The sequence below is a fragment of the Scyliorhinus torazame genome, chromosome 5 (genome assembly GCF_047496885.1).
Source record: "Scyliorhinus torazame isolate Kashiwa2021f chromosome 5, sScyTor2.1, whole genome shotgun sequence".
Taxonomy (NCBI): Eukaryota; Metazoa; Chordata; class Chondrichthyes; order Carcharhiniformes; family Scyliorhinidae; genus Scyliorhinus; species Scyliorhinus torazame.
In genome coordinates this window covers 172,345,703-172,368,155 of record NC_092711.1, presented here as the reverse complement: position 1 = coordinate 172,368,155, position 22,453 = coordinate 172,345,703, and the positions used below count along the sequence as shown (strand labels likewise).

Here is a 22,453-nt window from a genome sequence, read left to right as displayed (position 1 = left end):
AGGGCTAAATCCAGATTTCGAGAAGACAGATTTTTAATGGGTTGAAGGGTAATGGAGAACTGGCAGTACGGTGGAATTAAAGCCAGGATGAGCACAGCCATGATAGAATTGCAGAGCAAACTGGTTGGGCCAAATGGCCTAATTCTGCTCCTATATCTTATAACTTATGAAAGGGGGAGACATTGATTTGCTCCCAGATGTTGCCCAGAGGAGGAAGTTTTCGTCTGACACTCATTGTCGAACCTCCACATTATGACATCACAAAGGAGCTCGTCCTCTAAACCAGCCAATAGGAATAAATCCGTTCCGCAGTGGCGTCACTGCATTTGAGCGCCCAGGGTGCCGACCCCCCCACCGTCTGTTCCCTCTTCCCCCAGCACATCGTCGAGACGGTTTCCAGGCAACCAGCTGACAGCTCCGGCCAGAGCGAGAAGCCCCTCCCCCAACCCAGGACTGCGCATGTCTCGGGGAGAGGGGAATCTGCGCATGTGCAGGGTGAGCTCAATCCCGCTGGCTTTACCGCTGACTTGGGCCCAATGGGAAGATTGGAGGACCGGAAGGACTCTGTTTCTCCGCCAATCAGAGCTCCCCCATTGTCTCAATGCGGAAGCTGGACATGGAGGTTTCTGCCGAGCAAAGCCGTTGTTCCTCCAACCCTGAATGAGCTTGAGCCGCACACAGACCCCTGTCTCCAACATCTGTGAGTAAAACACTTTCTTTTCTCCCCCTTTCCATTTCTTTTCTCATTCTGACCTTCAATTGGTCACTTGCAGCAACTGAAGGGAAAGGAAGTGATTCCAGGGAGGGTGCAGACTCTGGAAAGCTTGGCCCAGGTCTCTCTCTCTCTTCAAGACATTGACATCCTTTGCTCCCTCAGCTTGACACATTTATTTGTCTGGTTAAAAGGATGGTCTCTTTCCTAATGTTCACAATTAAAGGGCTGGTTTCCCCAGGAGATGGCTGACATTTAAGGGGACAGTAAGCAGGGCAAATCCAACTCAGCCAATTACTTCTCTGTGGGTCTACTGTCTATCATCAGCAAAGTGATGGAAGGAGTCATCAAAGTTGCTATTAAGTGGCACTTATTCTGCAATAACCTGCTCCCGGACGCTCAGTTTGAGTTCCGCCAGGGTCACTCAGCTCCTGACCTCATTACAGTTTTAGTTGAAACTTGGACGAAAGAGCTGAATGCCAGAAGTGAGGTGAGAGTAACTGCCCTTGACATCAAGGCAGCATTTGACCGAGTATGGCATCAAGGAGCCCTAGCTAAACTGGAGTCAATGAGAATCGGGGGATAACTCCACTGGTTGGAGTCACACCTGGCACAAAGGAAGATGGTTGTGGTGATTGGAGGTCAATCATCTCAGCTCCAGGACATCACTGCAGGAGTTTGTCAGGACAGTTTCCTCAGCCCAACCATCTTCAGTTGCTTCATCAATGATCTCCCTTCCATCATAAGGTGAGAAGTGGTGATGTGCAGTCATCCACAATGTTCAGCACCATTCTCAACTCCTCAGATAACAAAGCAGTCCATGTCCAAATTCAGTAAGACCTGGACAATATCCAGGCTTGGCCTAATAAGTGGCAAGTTACATTTGTACGACACAAGTGCCACGCAATGACCATCTCCTACAAGAGAGGATCTAACCAACACCCCTTGACATTCAGTGGCATTTCCATCGCTGAATCCCCCACAACCAATATCCTGGGGGTTACCATTGATCAGAAACTGATCTGGAATAGCCATATTAATACTGTTGCTCCCAGGGCAGGTCAAACGCTGGGAATCCAAGGTGTGTAACACACCACCTGAAGCCCCAAAGCTTGTCTACAAGCACAAGTCAGGTGTGTAATGGAATACGCTCCACTTTGCTGGATGAGTGCAGCTCCAACAACATTCCAGAAGCTCGACACTATTCAGGACAAAGCATTCAAACCTTCCATCACCGAAAAACAGTAGCAGCTGTGTATACCATTTACAAGATACACTGCAGTAACTCATAAAGATTCCACAGACAGCACCTTCCAAACCCACAACCACTACCATCTAGAAGGACAAGAGCAGCAGATACCTGGGAACCTCACCACCTGGAGGTTCACTTCCAAGTTACACACCACCCTGACTTGGAAATACATTGCCGTTCCTTCACTGTCCCTGGGGCAACATCCTGGAATTCCCACCCTAACAGCACAGGGGATGTAGGGCAGCATGGTGGAGCAGTGGTTAGCGCTGCTGCCTCACGGCGCCGAGGTCCCAGGTTCAATCCCGGCTCTGGCTCACTGTCCGTCTGTAGTTTGCACACTCTCCCCTTGTTTACGTGGGTTTCGCCGCCACAACCCAAAGATGTGCAGGGTAGGTGGATTGGCCACGCTAAATTGCCCCTCAATTGGAAAAAATGAATTGGGTACTTTAAATTTATAAAAAACAATTTTTTTAAAAACAGCACAGGGGATATATCTACACCTCCAGGCTGCAGCAGTTCAAGAAGGCAACTCACCACTACTTCGGAAGGGCAACTGGGGATGGGCAATAAATGCTGGCCTGACCAGCATTGTCCACATCCCGTAAATTAATTTTTAAAAATTTACTATCGGACAGAAATATGTCTAGTGTTGTTATGTGGTATGTATTATATATATTATTGATGGTTCTGTAATAAAATACATGGATTATTATTTCTAGTTTTGTAAATAGTACTGGACCTACATTATATATTTCCAGTCATACAGTCATTGCAGCACTTCAGAATCCATTTGGGAACTCAAGTCAATGCTGACTCTCTGTACAGCAATCCAGTCAGTCCCATTCCCCCTCGATATCCCTGTTCACCTGCAAGTTTATTTTCTTCAAGTGACCATCCTATTTTATTTTAAATTATTGATCATCTGGACTTCCACAACCCTTGTGGGCAGTGAGTTCCCTGTCATGACCACTCCATGACTAAATAAAATTCTTCCTCAGAATTTCCCCATCTCTAATCAGTAAATGTACTTATATGGAGATTCTCTACGGTTGTACAGGTTTTAGTGAGTTGAGATTTGTTGATCAGCACCTTCACGAAAATTGGGAGGGAAAGTAAGTGAATACAGGCTGTATATTACACACATTTTTCATCCAGTAATATAGACATATATCTGTCTGGCAGCCTGCATGAAGATTTCAGGTCTCTGTGTCCAGGACAGGAAGCAGTGCACTCTTGAGGTTGGCCTGGTTAAAGTCCTGGATCTGTCAATCAGCCTGAATCATCACCTTCAGGAGAATTGGGAGGGTGAATATTAGATACAGCAGAGTGAGAATGCAGGGAGAGTGTGTGGGTTGGAGATTGAGAGCATTTCAGGGAAAGAGAGAGGAAAGAATGTTCAATAGAAACTAGAATTGTCTGTTCTGAGTTTCTATCCTGTACTGACAATGATTTGTAAAATCTGATTGCAGGAAGTTCGAACGAGAGGAGTTTGAGGCGGATATCTCAAACTAAATATCACGTCAAGAACTGACTGAGTCACTCAATTCTTGGGAACCGGAGATCATCGGCCTTTGAATCTAGAAGGAGAAATGTTTGTCTATTCTGTCTGCTTCAAGAGATTTTAAACATCAGTGTGTCTGGAAAAGCACTGAGACACACACACACACCCGTGTGAGACTGTTACAGAGCACTGACTGTGGAAAGAGCTTTAACCAGTGACACAGCCTGAAAAAATACTGCACCATTAACAGCAGGGAGAGACTGTACAGGTGTTCGGTGTGTGGACGGGGCTTCAACTGATCGCCCAACGCAGTGAGACGCAAGATCACCCGGACCATGGAGAAACCATGGAAATGTGAGGATTGTGGGAAGGGATTCAAAGGCCCATACGGGCTGGAAAGGCATCAACGCAGTCACACTGGAGAGAGGCTGTTCACCTGTTCTGTGTGTGGGATGGGATTCACAGCCCCGTCCAAGCTGGCAAGGCATCAAAGCAGTCACACTGGAGAGAGGCCGTTCACCTGCTCTCAGTGTGAAAAGGGATTCACTGACATTGGCAACCTGCGGAGACACGAACGAGTTCACACTGGGGAGAGGCCTTTCACCTGCTCTGACTGTGGGAAGGGATTCACTCAGTTATGCAACCTGCAGAGCCACCAGAGAGTTCACACTGGAGAGAGGCCTTTCACCTGCTCTCAGTGTGAAAAGGGTTTCACTGACATTGGAAGCCTGCGGAAACACGAACGAGTTCACACTGGGGAGAGGCCATTCACCTGCTCTCAGTGTGAAAAGGGATTCATTAACATCAGTAGCCTGCGGAAACACGAACGAGTTCACACTGGGGAGAGGCCTTTCACCTGCTCTCAGTGTGAAAAGGGATTCATTAACATAAGTAGCCTGCGGAAACACGAACGAGTTCACACTGGGGAGAGGCCTTTCACCTGCTCTCACTGTGAAAAGGGATTCATTGACATTGGCATCCTGCGGAGACACGAACGAGTTCATACTGGGGAGAGGCCTTTCACCTGCTCTCAGTGTGAAAAGGGATTCACTGACATTGGCAACCTGCTGAGACACCAGCGAGTTCACACCGGGGAGCGGCCATTCATCTGCACTGTGTGTGATAAGGGATTTACTCAGTTACCCCACCTGCAGAGACACCAGCGGGTTCACACCGGGGAGAAGCCGTTCATCTGCTCTGTGTGTGATAAGGGATTTGCTCATTTATCCAACCTGCTGAAACACAATGTCACTCACACCAAGAGCAGGCCCTTCAAATGCTCTGACTGCAGGAGGGGTTTCAAAAGCTCACAGCTACTGATGTCCCACCAGCGCGTTCATTCTGAGGAGAGAACGTTCAGCTGCTCTCGATGCACGAAGAGGTTTAGATCCTCATCCAACCTGATGAAACACGAGCGAGGTCACACCGGGGAGAGCCCGTTCACCTCTCCGACTGGGAAAAGTGTCACTCGGTCATCACTTGCTGAGCCACAGTGTCACTCACAGCAATGAGAGACCCTTTAAATGCTCCGACTGTGGGAGTGGGTTTAAAAGCTCTCAGGTACTGATGTCCCACCAGCGCATTCACACTGAGGAGAAACTGTTCAGCTGCTCTCACTGCGACAAAGAGGTTTCAAACATCATCCAGATTGCGGAGACACCAGCGAGTTCACACTGGAAAGAAGCCATTCACCTGCTCTCACTGTGGGGAGGGATTCACTCAGTCGTCCAACATGCTGAGACACCAAAGGGTTCACAAGTGATGTCGGGTTAGATTCTGCTGTTATTCCTGCTGTTAATCACATCCAGGACTGAACCTGGAGTGGGTGGAGGGGTTTGTCTCCTCGTCAACTCCTGGTGCTAGCACGTGGTGACCCTGGCGAACTACTGCTCTCCGGATCTGGAATACCTGACTGTGAAGTGCCGTCCATACTACCTTCCACGGAGTTCACTTCTGCCATCATCATGGCGGTCTACATCCCACCCCAGGCGGAAGTGAAGAAGGCGCTTGATGAATTGTAACCGCTATCAATAACAATGAAGCAGAATACCCGGAGGCCTTGTTCATCGTGGCCGGGGACTTTAACCAGGCCAACCTCAAGAGTGCACTGCCAAAATTCCACCAACACATCTCCTGTCCCAACAGGGGCCCCAACATCCTTGACCACTGCTACACAAACATCAAGAGCGCCTGATGATCCATTCCCTGACTGCACTTCGGAAAATCGGACCACAAGACGGTGCTCCTTCTCCCGGCATACAAGCAGAAACTTAAGCTGGAGAATCTGGCGATGAAGGTTGTGCAAATGCTGGTCTGAGGCAACAGAAGAGCTCCTTCTCGACTGGTCCATATTCAAGAACTCAGCAGTCAACCTAAATATGTATCCCAGCACCATCACAGACTTCATCAGCAAGTCTGTAGAAGATTGTATGTCAAAGAAGGTAGTACGTACGTTACCCAACCCGAACCCATGGTTTAATCGGGAGATTCACTCCCGACTGAAGGGCACGTCTGAGGCATTCAAGTCCGGCAACCCTGACCTATACAAAAAAATCTAGGTACAACCTCTGCAAAGCCAACAGGGATGCCAAGCGACAACAGAAGAGTTGTCCGGAATAAGCGAGAATCATGGACTCTCATCGATTGTGGCAAGGCTTAAACAACATAATGCGCTAAAAAGCAAAGCTGAGTAGAATCTTTTGCAACAGCGCACCCCTTCCTGACAAACTCAATGCATTTGATGTTTATTTCGAGCAGGAAACCAACAAACCTTTGTCATCTGTCCCAGCTGTCTTGGGCACACCCATGCCCACCGTCACAGCCTCCAAAGTCAGTTTGGCCGCCTTGAAAGTGAACCCTTGGAAAGCGGCGGGTCCTGACTGAGTCCCTGCCATGCACCCAGATCCTGCGCAGGCCAACTGGCGGGTGTGTTCGTGAACATCCTCAACCTCTCTCTACTCCGTTCTGAGATTCCCACCTGCTTCAAGAAGACCACCATCATACCAGTGCCAAAGATGAACCAGGCAGAGTCTTTAAATATTTTGAAGACGGAGTTGAATAGATTCTTGATAAGCAAGGGGGTGAAAGGTTATCGGGGGGGTCAGTGGGAATGTGGAGTTGAGGTTACAATCAGATCAGCCGGGAACTTATTGAATGGTGCAGCAGGCTCGAGGGGCCGAGTGGCCTACTCCTGCTCCTAATTTGTATGTTATCACATCCTTTATAATAGATTGTAGCATTTTCACTCCTACTGATGTCAGACTAATGGGTCTGTGGTTCCCCATTTTCTTTCTCCCTCCTTAAATATTGGGGTTACATTTACCACCTTCCAATCTGCAGGAACCATTCCAGAATCTATTGAATTTTGAATGATGATCACCAATGTATCCACTATCTCTCCAGCCACCTCTTTCAACACTCTGGGATGTGGAGCAGCAGCTGCCCATATAGTTAAGTGTGTAATTGTAAGGTTGAATTGAGTAGTATCTGTAATATGTAACTGAGTTTAGTGTTGGGGCCTTACTTAATAGACAGGTGACTGGGGATGCTGGGCAGGTATTGCTTCTAAGTCTGTGATCTACCACGCTTCGCGTTCAGGATCAAGAGGAGGGATATGTGGCCGCCTAAAGTGGCGTCTGGCAAAGGATGCTGGGAAAAGTGGCCAAGTTCAGGGACAGACAGGCTGCAGCTTCCAAATAGACAAAAAGCTGGTTTGTCTTAACAACCGAGGAAAAAGGCCATTGAAAGGCCATCCCGGGACAATGGGCTTAAATGGAAATTGACAAAGTGGCAGATTTGGTGGCGTCAGTTTTCCTCATTTGGGAAGGCATACGTGCCTCGGACACCAACGGACATGGCCGGTCAGGACAAGCCCCGCAAGGTAGCGGATTTAATTGAACATTATCGATCAAGGTGATCAAGCCCTGATCGATTGATTGGGCCTTCACCTGGGACCGCCCAAAGGGGCTCAAACTCCTGGGGATAAAAGGTGCTGCGCAGCCCACCATTCGCTCTCTCGACAGCAGCTCTCAACAGTAACCAACAACAGTGACCCTTCACCGACCGAAGAGGAAAACCATCCACGCCATCGATGGAAGGACCAGAGCCGAGTATAACAACGACCAGCAACAGACTTTCAACACTGCGGACTCCAGATAAGGCCATATCTGCCCCGTACTTGCCAGTCACTTGAAAGTTAAGTTAAGGTCTTGTGTGCATTAGCTTAGAGTTCAACTTGCATGTGTGTGTGATTAATTAACAGTAACAATTGTGTGATCGTAAATAAAGTATATTATTGTCTGATACAACTTATGGTAATTTGTCCAGCGTATAAGGGTTAGAGACACACTATGGTTTTGGTACAATAGATCCTTGTGAAATTTGAAGCCATGTATTCGCAACAAGGCTCAAAGAGCAACAGCCCACTGCAGGCAAAGTCGGGAGATCGGCCAGTCCAGCAGAAAGAAACCCTCCGACCCTCCCCATTGACCAATTGTCAGAATGAACAAAATGCAGTCCTGGATATAATTGAAGCAGAAACAATAACAGCAAATTCCAACCCTTGTAATCACTTGTGAACTTGTTGGTGTCTCAGCAGGTGTGATGAATCACTGAATCCTTTCCCACATTGAGAGCAAGTGAACGGCCTCTCCCCAGTGTGAACTCGCTGATGTCTCTGCAGGGTGGAGGAATCACTGAATTCCCTCCCACATTGACAGCAGGTGAACGGCTTCTCCCCAGTATGAAGTCCCTGCAGGCTGGATATCTGAGTGAATCCCTTCCCATAGAGAGAGCAGGTGAATCCCCAGTGTGAATGTGTCGATGAGCTTCCAGTGCAGATGGGGCCTTGAATCCTTTCCCACAGTCCACACATTTCCATGGTTTCTCCATGTTTTGGGTCTCCTTGTGTCTCTCGAAGTTGGACAATTGAAGCCTTACCCACACAGGGAACACATGTACGGTCTCTCCCCGCTGTGAATGCTGCAATGTTTTTTCAGGGTGCGTAACTGGTTAAATCTCTTTCCACAGACAGTGCTCTGGAACACTCTCACTCGGGTGTGTGTGTGTCTCGGTGCTTTTCCAGTCACAATGGTGTTGAAAATCTGTTGATGCCGACAGCTCAAGCAAACATTTCTCCTTCTAGATTCAAATGCCGAAGATATTCAGATCCCAAGGAATCGAATAACTCTGTCAGATCTAGATGTGACGTTTGAGATTTCTCTCTGAAATTCCTCCACTTCTAATATCTTGGAAAAACAATTTACAAAAGTCAGCACTGTCAGTACAGGATAGACATTCAAAACAGACAATTCTGGTTCCTATGGAACATTCTTCCCTCTCTCATTCCTCAAAAGCTGTAAATATCCATCCAACACACTCTCCCTCCGTTCTCCCTCCCAATTCTCCTGAAGGTGCTGATTGACAGATCTATGCTCACTGCTTCCTGTCCTGGACACAGAGATCATAACAAATAGGAGCTGCAGTCGGCCATTTGGCCCACTTGCCCCATCCTTTAATGAGCTCAATGGCCAATCGACCTCAGCTCCATTTACCCACACTACCCTCATATTCCTTGGTGACTTCAATGTTTTTGGGGGGGGGGGGGGGTGTCACAATCAAACCCAGTGACTACCTGCATGTACTTTGTGTCAGGTTGAGGTCAATGCCACCCCCCCCACTCCCCCCACTTTTCATCCCAGTCCCAGGAGATTAGATATTGGGCTCCAAACAATTCCCCCGTGCTGGAGAAACTGCTCTATCTGCCATGCAGGCAGATGGCCCAGAAATGCACATGTCCAAGGGATGGGGGCCCTTAATTGAAAAAAAAAAAGACTGGGCTCTTTAAATTGAAAAACTAAATCTGTCTAACTCATCCTTGAATATATTCAATGACCTCTAGACTCCACTGGTCCCTGTGGAAGAGAAATCCCGAGATTAACAACCATGTGAGGTAACAGATTACTGAAAATATATGATGTAGTTACAGTACAATATTACATTACTAGAAATAATAATAAATGTACTTTACAGAACCATAAATAATATATCTAATCTGTACCATATAACAACACTAGACCTATCTCTGGCTAATATTAATTTACTGACCCTTAAATGTCAGCCATCTCCTGGGGAAACCAGCCCTTTAATTGTGAACATTGGGAAAGAGACCATTCTTTTAGCCAAATAAATGTGTCAAGCTGAGGGAGCAAAGGATGTCAATGTCTTTAAGAGAGAGAGAGGGACCTGGGCCAAGCTTTCCAGAGTCTGCACCCTCCCTGGATTCACTTCCTTTCCCTTCAGTTGCTGCAAGTGACCAATTGAAGGTCAGGATGCGAAAAGAAATGGAAAGGGGGAGAAAAGGAAGTGTTTTCCTCACAGATGTTGGAGACAGGAGGACGTTTCAGTCTGTGTGAAGCTTCATTCAATCTTCATTCACACAAAGGCAGTGCTCTGATTGGCTGGAGGACCAAAGTCCTTTTGGTCCTCCCAGTTTCTCAATAGCCAATACCTGAGCAGGAAGGTCAGAGGGTGGACTCTCCTCTGCACGGCGCAGTTCCCTACCGCCCTTGGACATGCGCAGTCCCGGGCTGGGTGGAGATGGAGATCACTGGGCTAGTTCTCGCTCTGGCCGGAAGCGTCAACCGGTTGCCTGGAAACCTTGTCTGCTGGATGTGCAGGGGAAGGGAGAGGGGGAACAACAGGAGGGGTCGGGGCTCTCGTGCCCGCCCGCCGGGCCTGCGCACTGGAACCCGGAAACGTCACCGTGGAACAGAGTGATTCAGGCAGGGCTTCTTTGGGACGTCACAATGACCCAGAGGGGCGTTCTCAGCACTCTGAGAGCAACACCCTGGTCACAGAAACAAAATACTCCGGATTGGACAGGAGCTCAGCGTCGGGAGGTCAAATACCCGCCCACCCCACGTGCGCCGAGGTCCGTCCCCTCATTGTCTCCATGACGGAGATTGGCCAATGGGAAACTGTGGACGACTGGACAGGCGCTGATCCTCCAGCCAATCAGAGTCTGGGGCCTGTGTCACTGGCTGCACGAAGCTTCCTTCACTATCTGCCCAGCAAAGCTGCTGCTCCTCCAGCTTCACACAGACTGAAACTTCCTCTCACGTCTGTAAGTAAAACCCTTTCTTTTCTCCCCATTAAATTTATGTTCTTATTCTGCCCTTTATTGGTGACTTGTTTAAATCCCCAGGCCCAGATGAGATATTTCCAGGCTGCTGTGGGAAGCAAGACAGGAGATTGCAGACACTGACAATTTTCAAATTTTTCTGGCCACAGGAGCGGTGCCAGAGGACTGGAGGACCGATAATGTGGTTCCATTGTTCAAGAAGTGAAGTAGGGAAAATCCAGGCAATTGCAGACCAGTGAGTTTAACTTGAGTGGTCAGGAAATTATTGGAAAATATTCTGAGGGACAGAATTAATCTCTGTTGCGAAGGCAAGTACTAATTAAGGATAGTCAGCATGTCTGTGTGGGTTTCACCCCCACAACCCAAAGATGTGCTGGTTAGGTGGATTGGCCACGCTAAATTGCCTCTTAATCGGAAAAAAAATAATTGGGTACTCTAAATTTATTTTTAAAAAGGCTAGTTAGCATGGCTTTGTCAAAGGAAGATTATGTCTTATAAAGACCTACCCAAACAAAGACTGTAACAGGTTTCAGAGCAGCAATAGCAGTGCCTCTGGTTCTGCACCAGAACAAGGAGATGGAGCTGAGGTTGTGGACAGGGCACGTTCTGCACAATGTCCTCTGCCAATTTGGAGACTTGGAGCCAGACCTCTACATGCTGCTTGACAGTGAAGAGGAGACTGTCTGACAAGCCAGACAATCCACCCAGCATCTCAATATACACCCTCATCAGTGCCTATTAAAATCCTCATCTGATCCACCCAAAGCAGCACCCATCTCTGACCACACCCTCCAATGAACTGGCAAGCAAACTATATTTCACCCTGTCCTGGATCCAGTCCAGTGTGTCACCACAGCTGATCCCAACTCTATAGTGGCTGCTAAGTTTGTGCAGTGTTGTATCTGAGCTGGTAGCAGTGAGGGTCATATCAAATGGCTACCTGTCTTCATGAAGTGCTGAGCTGTTGCTCTCTCTTTTCATCTTTGACCTGCTGTGGCTGAACAGGCAGCATTTTCACGATGGGCCAAAGGGCATCTTTCTGTGCTATAAAACTCTCTGACTCTAAAGCAGGAAATCAGAAGGGGAAAGTTGGTTTGAAGGAAGAGGGTGGGGAATTGGAAAGGAAGAGATCTAAGGTATACACTGTGTGGAATTTGCTCGTTCTCCCCCTGTCTGCATGGGTTTCCTCCGGACGCTCCAGTTTCCTCCCACAGTCCAGAAGATGTGCAGGATAGGTGGATTGGCCATGAACAATTACCCCTTAGTGTCCAAAAGGTAGGTGGGTTTAAGGGGATAGAGAGGAGGAGTGGACCCGGGTAGCATGCTCTATCGGAGGGTCAGTGCAGAAGGATTCTGTGGATTCTATTTCATTTGCATTTTCCGTGGAGGTGACTAAGTGTGTCGTTGAGGGTAGTGCAGTTGATAATCTTTATTGTCACAAGTAGGCTTACATTAACACTGCAATGAAGTTACTGTGAAAATCCCCTAGTCGCCACATTCTGGCGCCTGTTCAGGTGCACTCAGGAGAATTCAGAATGTCGAATTCACCTAACAAGCACGTCTTTCGGGACTTGTGGGAGGAACCCAGAGCACCCGGAAGAACCCCACACAGACACGGGGAGTACGTGCAGACTCCATACAGACTGACCCAAGCCGGGTATCAAATCTGGAACCATGGCACTGTGGAGCAAAGTGCTACCAACTGTACTTCCGTGCCAGTCACATGTAGCCCGGAAAAACTTCAGTAAGGTTTGTGACAAGGTCTCACATGGGGGACTGGTCAAGATGGGCTCCAGGGCAAATTGATACCAAAATTGGCTTCCTGGCAGCAGGCAGAGGGTGATGGTCAAAGATTGTCTTTGTGACTGGAAGCCTGTGTCCAATGGTGTTCCACTGCGATCGGTGTTGGGTTCCATGTTGTTCGGAGCGTACATCAATGATCTGGATGTGAATGTTGGAGATATGATAAGATCGCAGATGACACAAAAATTGGGGGTGTGGGAAATGGTGAAGAACGCCTCAGATTTCAGGATGATATGGACGGGCTGGTTAGATGGCAGAACAGTGGCAAATTGAAATTAATCCTGAAAAGTGAAGAGGTCAAATTTGAGTAATCTCTCCTAACTCAGCAACTGGAGTTGTGTATATAGTTAATGTTAAATAAAATAAGTTTTGTTTGTCTACAACTCGGTGTTATACTCTTCATTGTCCCGTATTAAATACCCATATCCCCACACTCTCCTGCCACTCAGCCAATTTCCTAACCGTGTCAATAATTTGCCCTTAACTCCGAGGGCTTCCACCTTAACTAACAGTCTCTTGTGTGGGACTTTATCAAATGCCTTCTGGGAGTCCGTATAAATGACATCCATAGACAGTCCCCTGTCCTCTACTTAGTCACCTCCTCAAAAGATTCAGTAAAATAAGTCAGGCTGGCTGTCCCTGATCGAACAATGTTTTTCAAAGTGTTCAGTTACCCTATCCCTGATTATACATTCCAGCAGTTTCCCCACCATAGATGTTCATAACAATCTTTATTAGTGTCACAAGTAGGCTTACATTAACACTGAGGGACTGAATTCAGACTGTCCGATTCACCGAACAGCTCGGCTTTTGGGGTCTTGTGGGAGCACCAGGATAAAACCCACGCAGACACGGGGAGAACGTGCAGACTGCACACAGACAGTGACCTAAGGCGGGAATCGCACCTGGGTCCCTGGGGCTGTGTAGCAACAGTGCTAACCATTGTGCTACCATGTCGTGTTTGGCTAACTGGTCTGTAATTCCCTGTTTTTCCCCTTTCACCCTTCTTAAAAAGTGAATCCCTTCCCACACTAAGAGCAGGTGAATGGCCTATCCCCAGTGTGAACTCGCTGGTGTATCCGCACTTCAAAAAGTGAAATTTTCCAATCCAGAGGGACTACTCCTGAATCTAGGGAACTCTGGACGATTATCGTTGGGGCATCTACAATGTGCTCCCCGACTTCCTTTAACAGCCTCGGATGGAAACCGTCAAGTCCTGGGGATTTGTCACTCTTCAGTTTCCTAGTTAGTGATGGTATCGGTATCATTATGTTAATTGTATCAAGTCCCTGTCCTCTATCGACTATTAATTTTTTCGGGACTTATGGCAAGTTATCCTCCTTTTCAACTGTAAATACTGAGGCAAAGTAATTGTTCAGCGTGTCTGCCATTCCCCCATTATCACTGACAATATCTCCATTTCCAGCTTTTACTGGGCCTACATTGCTCTTCACCACCCGCTTTCCCTTTATATAACGAAACATTTCTTCTCAGTGATATTGATGAACCTTGCAAGTTTCCTTTCATAATCCCTTTTAGTCGCTCTCACAAGCTGCTTTGTGATCCTTTGCTGGTCCTTGTACCTATCCCATTCGTCTGGATCTGTCCTGTGTCTTGTATTTTTGTGCGCTATTTCTTTTAGTTTTAAGCTGTCCCTAATCTCTTTATTTGTCCGTGGCTGTTTTTTTTTTGTGAAATGGAGCCTTTTCCTCTCAGGGGTATATACTTGCTCTGTATCTCGTTAAATGTTTCTTTAAATATGCTCCACTGATCTTCAGTTGTTTGACCCATTAACAGATCTCCCCAGTTTACCGTGGACAGTCTCTGTCTCATCCCGTTAACGTCAGCCTTACCCAAGTCTAAAATTCTACTATCTGTAACGTGCTTTTCACTTTCAAACACTACACTGAATTCAATCATGTTGTGATCAATGTTCGTGCACAGATAGGCTGCTAATTAAATTGGGCTCATTACTCATAACTAAATATAATATTGCCTGTCGCCTTGTTACATCTGGAACATATTGCTGCAGGAAACTATCCCAGACACATTCCAGAAATTCACTCCCTTTCTGACAGTTGCTTGTCTGCCCCTCCCAATCTGTGTGTCAGTTATAATCCCCCATTAATACTACTCTGCCTTTGCTACACACTCGCCTAATTTCGGCCTTTATACAATCTAGCACCTCCGAGCTAACCAGACGGTCGATACACAACACCCATTACAGTTTGAGATTTTTTTGTTCCTCAGTTCCACCCATGTGGGAGGGGATTCTCCGTCCTGGCAGCTGGCCAATGGGGTTTCCCGTTGTGGGCACCCCCATGCTGTCGGGAAGTCCGCGGGCATGAGTGCGCTGCCGGAAAGCGGAGGATCCCGCCGACGGAGAATCCAGCCCATGGTCTTCGCTGGATCCTTCCCCTCATTATATCCTCCACAGCAGACGCCATCTCCCTGGCGCTACACTCACTTGGAGCATCTCGACAACAAGGACTCCGACATCAGTCTCCTATTCATTGACTACAGCTTCAAATTCCGAGGTGTGCACATCACCAACAACCTGTCCTGGTCTACCCACGTCAACACTACGACCAAGAAAGTACAACAGCGCCTATACTTTTTCAGGAAACTAAGGAAATTCGACAGGTCCACATTGAATCTTTCCAACTTTTACAGATGCACCATAGAAAGCATCCGACCTGGCAGCATCACAGCCTGGCCTGGCAACTGCTTGGTCCAAGACTGTAAGAAACGACAGAGAGTCGTGAACACGCCCAGTCCATCACGCAAACCCGCCTCCCATCCATTGACTCTGTCGACACCTCCCGCTGCTTTGGGATAGAGGGCAGCATAATCAAAGACCCCTCCCACCCGACTTGTTCACACTTCCAACTTCTTCCATCGGGCAGGAGATACAAAAGTCTGAGAACACATCCAAAGACGTGCAGGTTAGGTGGATTGGCCATGATAAATTGCCCTTAGTGACCAAAAAGATTAGGAGGTGTTATTGGGTTATGGGGATAGGGTGGAAGTGAAGGCTTAAGTGGGTCGGCGCAGACTCGATGGGCCGAATGGCCTCCTTCTGCACTGTATGTTCTAACAGATTCAAAAACATCTTTTCCGCTGTTCCCAGACTCCTAATCGACCCTCTTATGGACTGACCTGATCTCTTCACACATCTCCTCCACTGAGTAGCGCTACACTCCTGTATGCTTCACCCGATACCTGTGTCTATGTATTTACATTGTGTATTGATGTTTGCCCTGTGTATTCTCATGTATGGAATGATCTGTCTGAACTGTACACAGATCAATACTTTTCACTGTATCTCGGTACATGTGACAATAAACAAATCCAACCCTCACCATTGAGGTGATAGTATTTCTAATCAGTAAGGCTACTCCACCCCCTCTGCCATATTCTCTGTCCCTCCTGTAAACTTTATAACCGGTATATTTGGTACCCAGTCCAGACCATCCTGCTACTTGTTTTTGGAACTGTATTGAGTTCCCCTGAGGCCTTCCTCTCCCCCACCATTTGTTAGTTTAAAGTCCTTCTGACCTCCCTATTTATCCTTTCCACGAGGACACTGGCCCCAGATCGGTTCAGGTGGAGACCGTCCCAACGGTACAGATCCCTCCTGTCCCAATACTGATGCCAGTGCCCCGTGAAATGGAACCCCTCTTTCCTGCACCACTCCTTTAGCCACGTGTTTACTTCTCTAATTTTCTCATCCCTATGCCAATTTGCACGTGGCTCAGGGAATAATCCAGAGATTATAATCCTTGGGACCTGTTCTTTAATTCTGTTCCTAATTTCTGATATTCCCAAACAGGTCCTCTTTCCTAGTCTTGCTGATACTGTTTGTCCCAATGTGGACCACAACAACTGGATCCTCCCCCTCCCTCTCCAATATCCTTTCAAGCCGGTTAGAGATGCCCCTCACCCTGGCACTGGGCAGGCAACATACCATGTGGGACTCTCGGTCCTGCTTCCAAAGGATGTTATCAGTTCCCCTAATTATAGAAACCCCGACAACGACCACTTCCTCCCCCCGCTTGAATGGCCTCCTGTACCAGGGTGCAGTGGCCAGCCAGCTCATCCTTCCTACAGTCACTGCTCCGATACCCTGCCCCTCCGAGTCCGCTCCCTGGAGACGAGGTATTGGGGAATGAGAGGAAGGAATGTTCCATAGAAACTAGAATTCTCTGTTCTGAATTTCTATCCTGTACTGAGTGTTGACTTTGAAAACTCCTTTTACAGATATTACAAGAGGAGGAATTCCAGACAGAAATCTCAATTGTCACGTCTCGGTCTTACAGAGTCACTCGATACCTTGGGATCTGAGTATCATCGGCCTTTGAATCTAGAAGGAGAAATGTTTGCCGAATCTGTCAGCATCAAAATATTTTAAACATCAATGTGACTGGAAAAGCACCGAGACACACACACCCGAGTGAGAGTGTTCCAGAGCACTGACTGTGGAAAGAGCTTTAAACATTTACACAGCCTGAACGAACATTGCACCATTCACAGCGGGGAGAGACCGGACACTTTGTGTGTTCTGTGTGTGGACGAGGCCTTAACTGATCGTCCATCCTGGAGGGACACGAGGAGACCCAAAACATGGAGAAACCGTGGAAATGTGGGGACTGTGGGAAGGGATACAGATTCCCATCTGAGTTGGAGACTCATCGACGCATTCACACTGGGGAGAGGCCATTCGCCTGCTCTGTGTGTGAGAAGGGATTCACTCTGTTCTCCAGACTGAAGAAACACCAGCGAATTCACACTGGGGAGAGGCCATTCACCTGCTCTCAGTGTGGGAAGGGATTCACTCAGTTAACCCACCTGCAGAGTCACCAGCGAGTTCGCACTGGGGAGAGACCGTTCACCTGCTCCCAGTGTGGGAAGGGATTCACTCAGTTATCCCACCTGCAAAGTCACGAGCGGGTTCACACTGGGGAGAGACCGTTCATCTGCTCTCAGTGTGGGAAGGGATTCACTCAGTTCTCCAATCTGCAGACACATCAGCGAGTTCACACTGGGGAGAGGCCATTCACCTGCTCTCATTGTGGGAAGGGATTCGCCCAGTTATCCCACCTGTGGACTCACCAGCGAATTCACACTGGGGAGAGACCGTTCATCTGCTCTCAGTGTGGGAAGGGGTTCAGTGAGTCATCCAAACTGCGGACACATCAGCGAGTTCACACTGGGGAGAGGCCATTCATCTGCTCTCAGTGTGGGAAGGAATTCACTGACTTATCGAACCTGAAGAGACACCAGCGAGTTCACAATGGGGAGAAGGCAATCACGTACTCTGAGTAGGGGAAGGCAATTAGTGATCCATCCCACCTGCAGACACACCAGCGGGTTCACACTGGGTAGAGGCCATTCCCCTCTGTGTTAGAAGGGAATCCATGATTCATCGCACCTGCTGAGACACCAACAAGTTCACAAGTGATTACAAGGGCTATTGCTGTTATTGTTTCTGCTCTCAGTTACATCCAGGACTGTATTTTGTTCATTCTGTCAGTTGGTCAATGGGGAGGGTTGTAGGGTTTTGTTCTGCTCGACTTGGCAGTCCTATGGCTTTGCCTCCAGATGGCTGATGCTCTTTGAGCCTTGTTGCGAATACCTGGTTTCAAATGTCACATGGATCACTGAGTGAGGCGGTGTTTCGAAGAGAGAAGATATTCAGTTTGCATTTCTGTTTGGATCCCCGTAAATCATGCCACATTGCCATGAAGATGGACATTGGTGGTTACATGTTTTTTGTTTAATTTATCTGGGTGAACACCCAATCAGGGTATGAGGGACATGTTGTCTGAGGTAGACTGGGAAACCACATTAAATGGTATGATGGGAGACAGGCAATAGCTAATATTTTCAGGCATTATTATTCATCTACTGGGGGAGTCAGTTAGCTCAGTTGGCTGGATGGCTGGTTCATGATGCAGAGTGACTCCAATAGCAGGGATTCAACTGTCGTACTGGCTGAGGTTATCCATGAAGGGTCCACCTTCGCAACATTGCCCCTCGCCTAAGGTGTGGTGACCCTCAGGTTAAACCACCAGTTGTCTCTCTCTCTCGCTCTCTCAAAGGGGAGAGCAGCCTATGGTCTTCTGGGACTTTTGCAACTCATTTCACATATATACACCAAAATTGATTCCTTTAGGGAAAAAAATCCAACAGGAAAAGTGATGCAACCGCGGCTAACAAGAAAAGTTAAAGATTCCATTAGATCAAAGGAAGAGGCTCATAAAGTGGCCAAAATAGTAGTAAGCCTGAGGATTGGGAACTGAATGAGATTAATAAGTAAAAAAGTAGTCCTGGAGAAATTAATGTGGTTGAAAGTTAATCAACCCTCAAACGTGATGCTCGACATCCCAGAGTGTTGAAAGAGGCGGCTGTAGAGATAGTGGATACACTGGTGATCATCTTTCACAATTCTATAGATTCTGGAATGGTTCCTGCAGATTGGAAGGTGGTAAATGTAACCCCACAATTTAAGGAGGGAGAGAGTAAACGGGGAACCACAGACCCATTAGCCTGACATCAGAAGGTGGGAAAATGCTACAATCTATTAATGGGGTGGCACGGTAGCACAGTGGTTAGCACCAGGGACCCGGGATCGATTCCAGGCTTGGGTTACTGTCTGTGCGGAGTCTGCACGTTCTCCCCGTGTCTGCGTGGGTTTCCCCCGGGTGCTCCGGGTTCCTCCCACAAGTCCCGAAAGACATGCTTGTTCGGTGAATTGGACATTCTGAATTCTCCCGCGGTGTACCCAAACACGTGCCGGAATATGGCGACTGGGGGATTTTCACAGTAACTTCATTGCAGTGTTAATGTCAGCCTCCTTGTGACAATAATAAAGATTATAATTATACTATTAAAAGAACTCAACCCATGTCAATAGAATTTGGTTCACGTGAATTGATATCTTCAGTCTGGATAGGCCCAGTGGACCAGGCTATTCTGGGTCTGGATATTTGATCCTAATTGAATTCTCCCTTAAGCTTTGAAAATGGGACAGTAACATGGTCAATCAGAACCATCAGGAAAGATCAGCTTTATGAACATCCAATGTGGCAAAAGATAAGAATGATTGTGGCCAATTACAGATGGAACCAGCATCATTCACTGGTAATGTTCCACCGTGTACCAAACAATACCCATCAACCCGTCCCCAACCAAAGGGATTTTACCCACAGTAGAGCAACTGGAGGAAAGAGGGATGTTAATTAAAACACGCAGTTCGTCAAATAGTCCAGTTTGGCAAATGGTACAGAGCGTCTGACCATTGACGACTGAAAGGCAAACCTATATCAATCTGGTATCCACCTGTGTTCCAGTGAAAGTCTGGAATGTTTAGATGGGATTAATAAATTGATCACTTTCTCCTGGAAATATTTACATCCTGGCCCATGAACTTTGTTTTAAAGAAATCCACATTTGAAAGCCCAGCCACAACATGAAATATCAGCACCATAACAGGGCAGATAAGAAAGACAGACACTCACTTTGATCTTCAGCGCATCTGAGAGTTAAAAAAATGTGACATGATTTTGGGATACCGGTGTGGGTGTGCAGTTGTGATTTGTTCCATGTGAAAAATAACAAGCCTAAATTCACAGTGAAATGGACTGAAGACCGGGTCCCAAACACACACAGCTACTGGAGACACAGCAGGAGATGAAATGGTTAATGTGGCCAGGAGATTGAGACACCATTGTGACATCATCAAGACATTGACACACACTCCAGAGAGAAACTGACTTTAAAACAATCAGGATAGAATGAAACACACTGGACATGGGCAAAGTGGGAGTGAAATTAAAGCGATAATGGGACAATGAAGGGCTTGGGAGAAATAATACTGAGTAAGAACTGTCCACAAAGAGAGAGCTGGAGAATCTTTTACATCCATGTTTGATCTGTTGCTTGAAGCATCTGTCCTAATGTACCAGTAACCTGGAACTCATGGTGCTCCTTCAGGAGAAGAAAATATGGAGTAGATGTTACCCCAGGCGGAGCCAGAACTGGACAATAATGGAGTGAAATTGAGTGAGGTTTTGTGGAGAGAGTTTTGTAAATTCTGAATGGGATGTGGGAGTCGCTGGACCAGAATTTATTGCCCTTGAACTGAGTGGCTGCTTGGACATTTCAGATTTTAACCGGGTCTCCCCGATTTCTAGTCTCTGCCACAAGGGAAACATTCTCTCAGCATTCTCTCTGTCAATTCCACTCAGGATCTCACGTGTTTCAATACGATCATCTCTCATTCTTCTCAACTGTAATGGATACAGTCCCAACCTGTCAAACCTTTCCTCAGACGATAACCCCCTCATTCCAGAATCTGGGAGTCAACCTCCTCTGAACTGCTTCTAATGCAATTATCTTATTTCTGAAATAAGGAGACCCAAACTGTACACAGTGCTCTAAATATGGGGCGAGATTCCCCGTCCTGTGGCGCGCCCTCACCAGCTGCGGGATTCTCCGTCCTGCCAGACGGACAATGAGTTTCCCATTGTTGCCAGCCTGTCGTCTGGAAATCCCCGGGTGTGAGTGCGCTGCCGGTGCAATGGAGAATCCCGTCAGTGGAGAATCCAGCCCATGGTCTCACCAAGGCCCTGTACAACTGCAGCAAAACACCCCAACTTTTATATTCCAGTCCCTTTGCAATAAATAACAATATTCCATTCACCTTCCTCATCACTTGCTGTACCAGCTGTAATTTCTGCCGTTACATTTTTGGTCCATGGATGATTAATGGACATGTCACTTTAAGGCAAGCAGCCTGTATCTTTAATTCAAGCAGAAGAATCCAGGTGCCTGTACTGGTTTAAACTGGAGCTGAAGATCTTTCGGCACCAGTGTGAGAATTGGGGTTGGGACTCGGTTTGATTGATTCGCTGGTGGCCAATGAATTGGTCCAAACGGCTGTGCTCCTAGGTAACAGGCGGTGATTGGATCCTATCCCACTGGGATGTTTTTCAGAGTCCCAAGCTTTCAGTTTGATTCTAGCAGCACAAGAGGCAGAACTGACTAACTCTCTCTCCAGAAGGCAGCTGTGAGTGCTATCTCTCTTCCCAGATAGCCTGTGGGTGCTATATTCCTGAAACCACGGAGACCTGAATACAAACCACAAACTGAAAGAAAAGTTTGAACAGAGGTGAGGTGTGTCTCCAGAAAAGTGTGAGTACTGCATTTCTAAACTACAAAGAACGTGAACAAATTAACCTACAGAGAAGATCACTACAGACTGTAAACTAAAGACTTTAACCTGCAAGCTTGCTGTGAAGTAAAGTGTGCTAAAAATCATCATCTGAAAAAAAGAATTTCTTTCACTTCTGATCTTATCCCTTTCCACCCCTCGGTGTTTGTATGTCTCTGTGTGTGTAGAGGTTGGGGGCAGGTTAAAGTGGGAATTAGGAATTGGCTTATTGTAAATCAGTTGTGTTTGCTGCATATTTTATTATTGTTCTTGTTATAAATAAACAGTAATCGTATTTACATTTGCAACCATGGTGACTGATTATTGGGCAGCCAAGGGCCAAAGACATAGGGTATTTTTGTAAGAATTATTGGTTAATTGACTAGTGCTGTGACTCTGGGGCACGTGGGGCTGGAATTGACAGCGCACTAGCCCAGGGTGTCGTAACACAGCAAACTAACTTGTGATTCCTGTATCAGGACACACAGATCCCTCTGCGCCTCAGAGTTCTGTAATCTCTCTCCCATTTAAATAATGTGGACACATTCACATTTTCCCAAGTTATTCTCTATCTGTCAATTTGTTCCCACTCACTTAACCTATTTGATGTCCTTTGTATTCTCCAAGTCCACTTGACAAATTAATTTCCAATCCCTCTTTGTGTCATCAGCAAATTTAACCACATTCAACTCATTAATATAGATTGTAAATAGTTGAGGGCCCAGCACTGATCTTGTGATGCTCCACTTGTCACATCTTACCAACCCAAACATGACCCATTTATACCCACTCTCTGCTTCCTATGAGCTAACCAATCCTCTATCCCTGCT

The 22,453-nt window shown here is 47.1% G+C and overlaps 1 protein-coding gene and 1 long non-coding RNA gene across 2 annotated transcripts; both read left to right on the top strand.

The window, feature by feature from the left end:
• Positions 1-549: 549 nt before the first annotated feature.
• Positions 550-7,772, top strand: LOC140420688 (uncharacterized). Its single transcript, XM_072504684.1, has 2 exons — positions 550-700; positions 3,434-7,772. Exon 2 carries the CDS (start codon positions 3,801-3,803, stop codon positions 4,974-4,976), a length of 1,176 nt encoding a protein of 391 aa, XP_072360785.1. The 5' UTR covers positions 550-700; positions 3,434-3,800; the 3' UTR covers positions 4,977-7,772.
• A 2,243-nt stretch (positions 7,773-10,015) lies between these two features.
• On the top strand, positions 10,016-21,922 carry LOC140420689 (uncharacterized). Its single transcript, XR_011946510.1, has 2 exons — positions 10,016-10,588; positions 16,670-21,922. It is a non-coding gene; the product is annotated as an uncharacterized lncRNA (long non-coding RNA).
• The last annotated feature ends 531 nt before the right edge of the window (positions 21,923-22,453 follow it).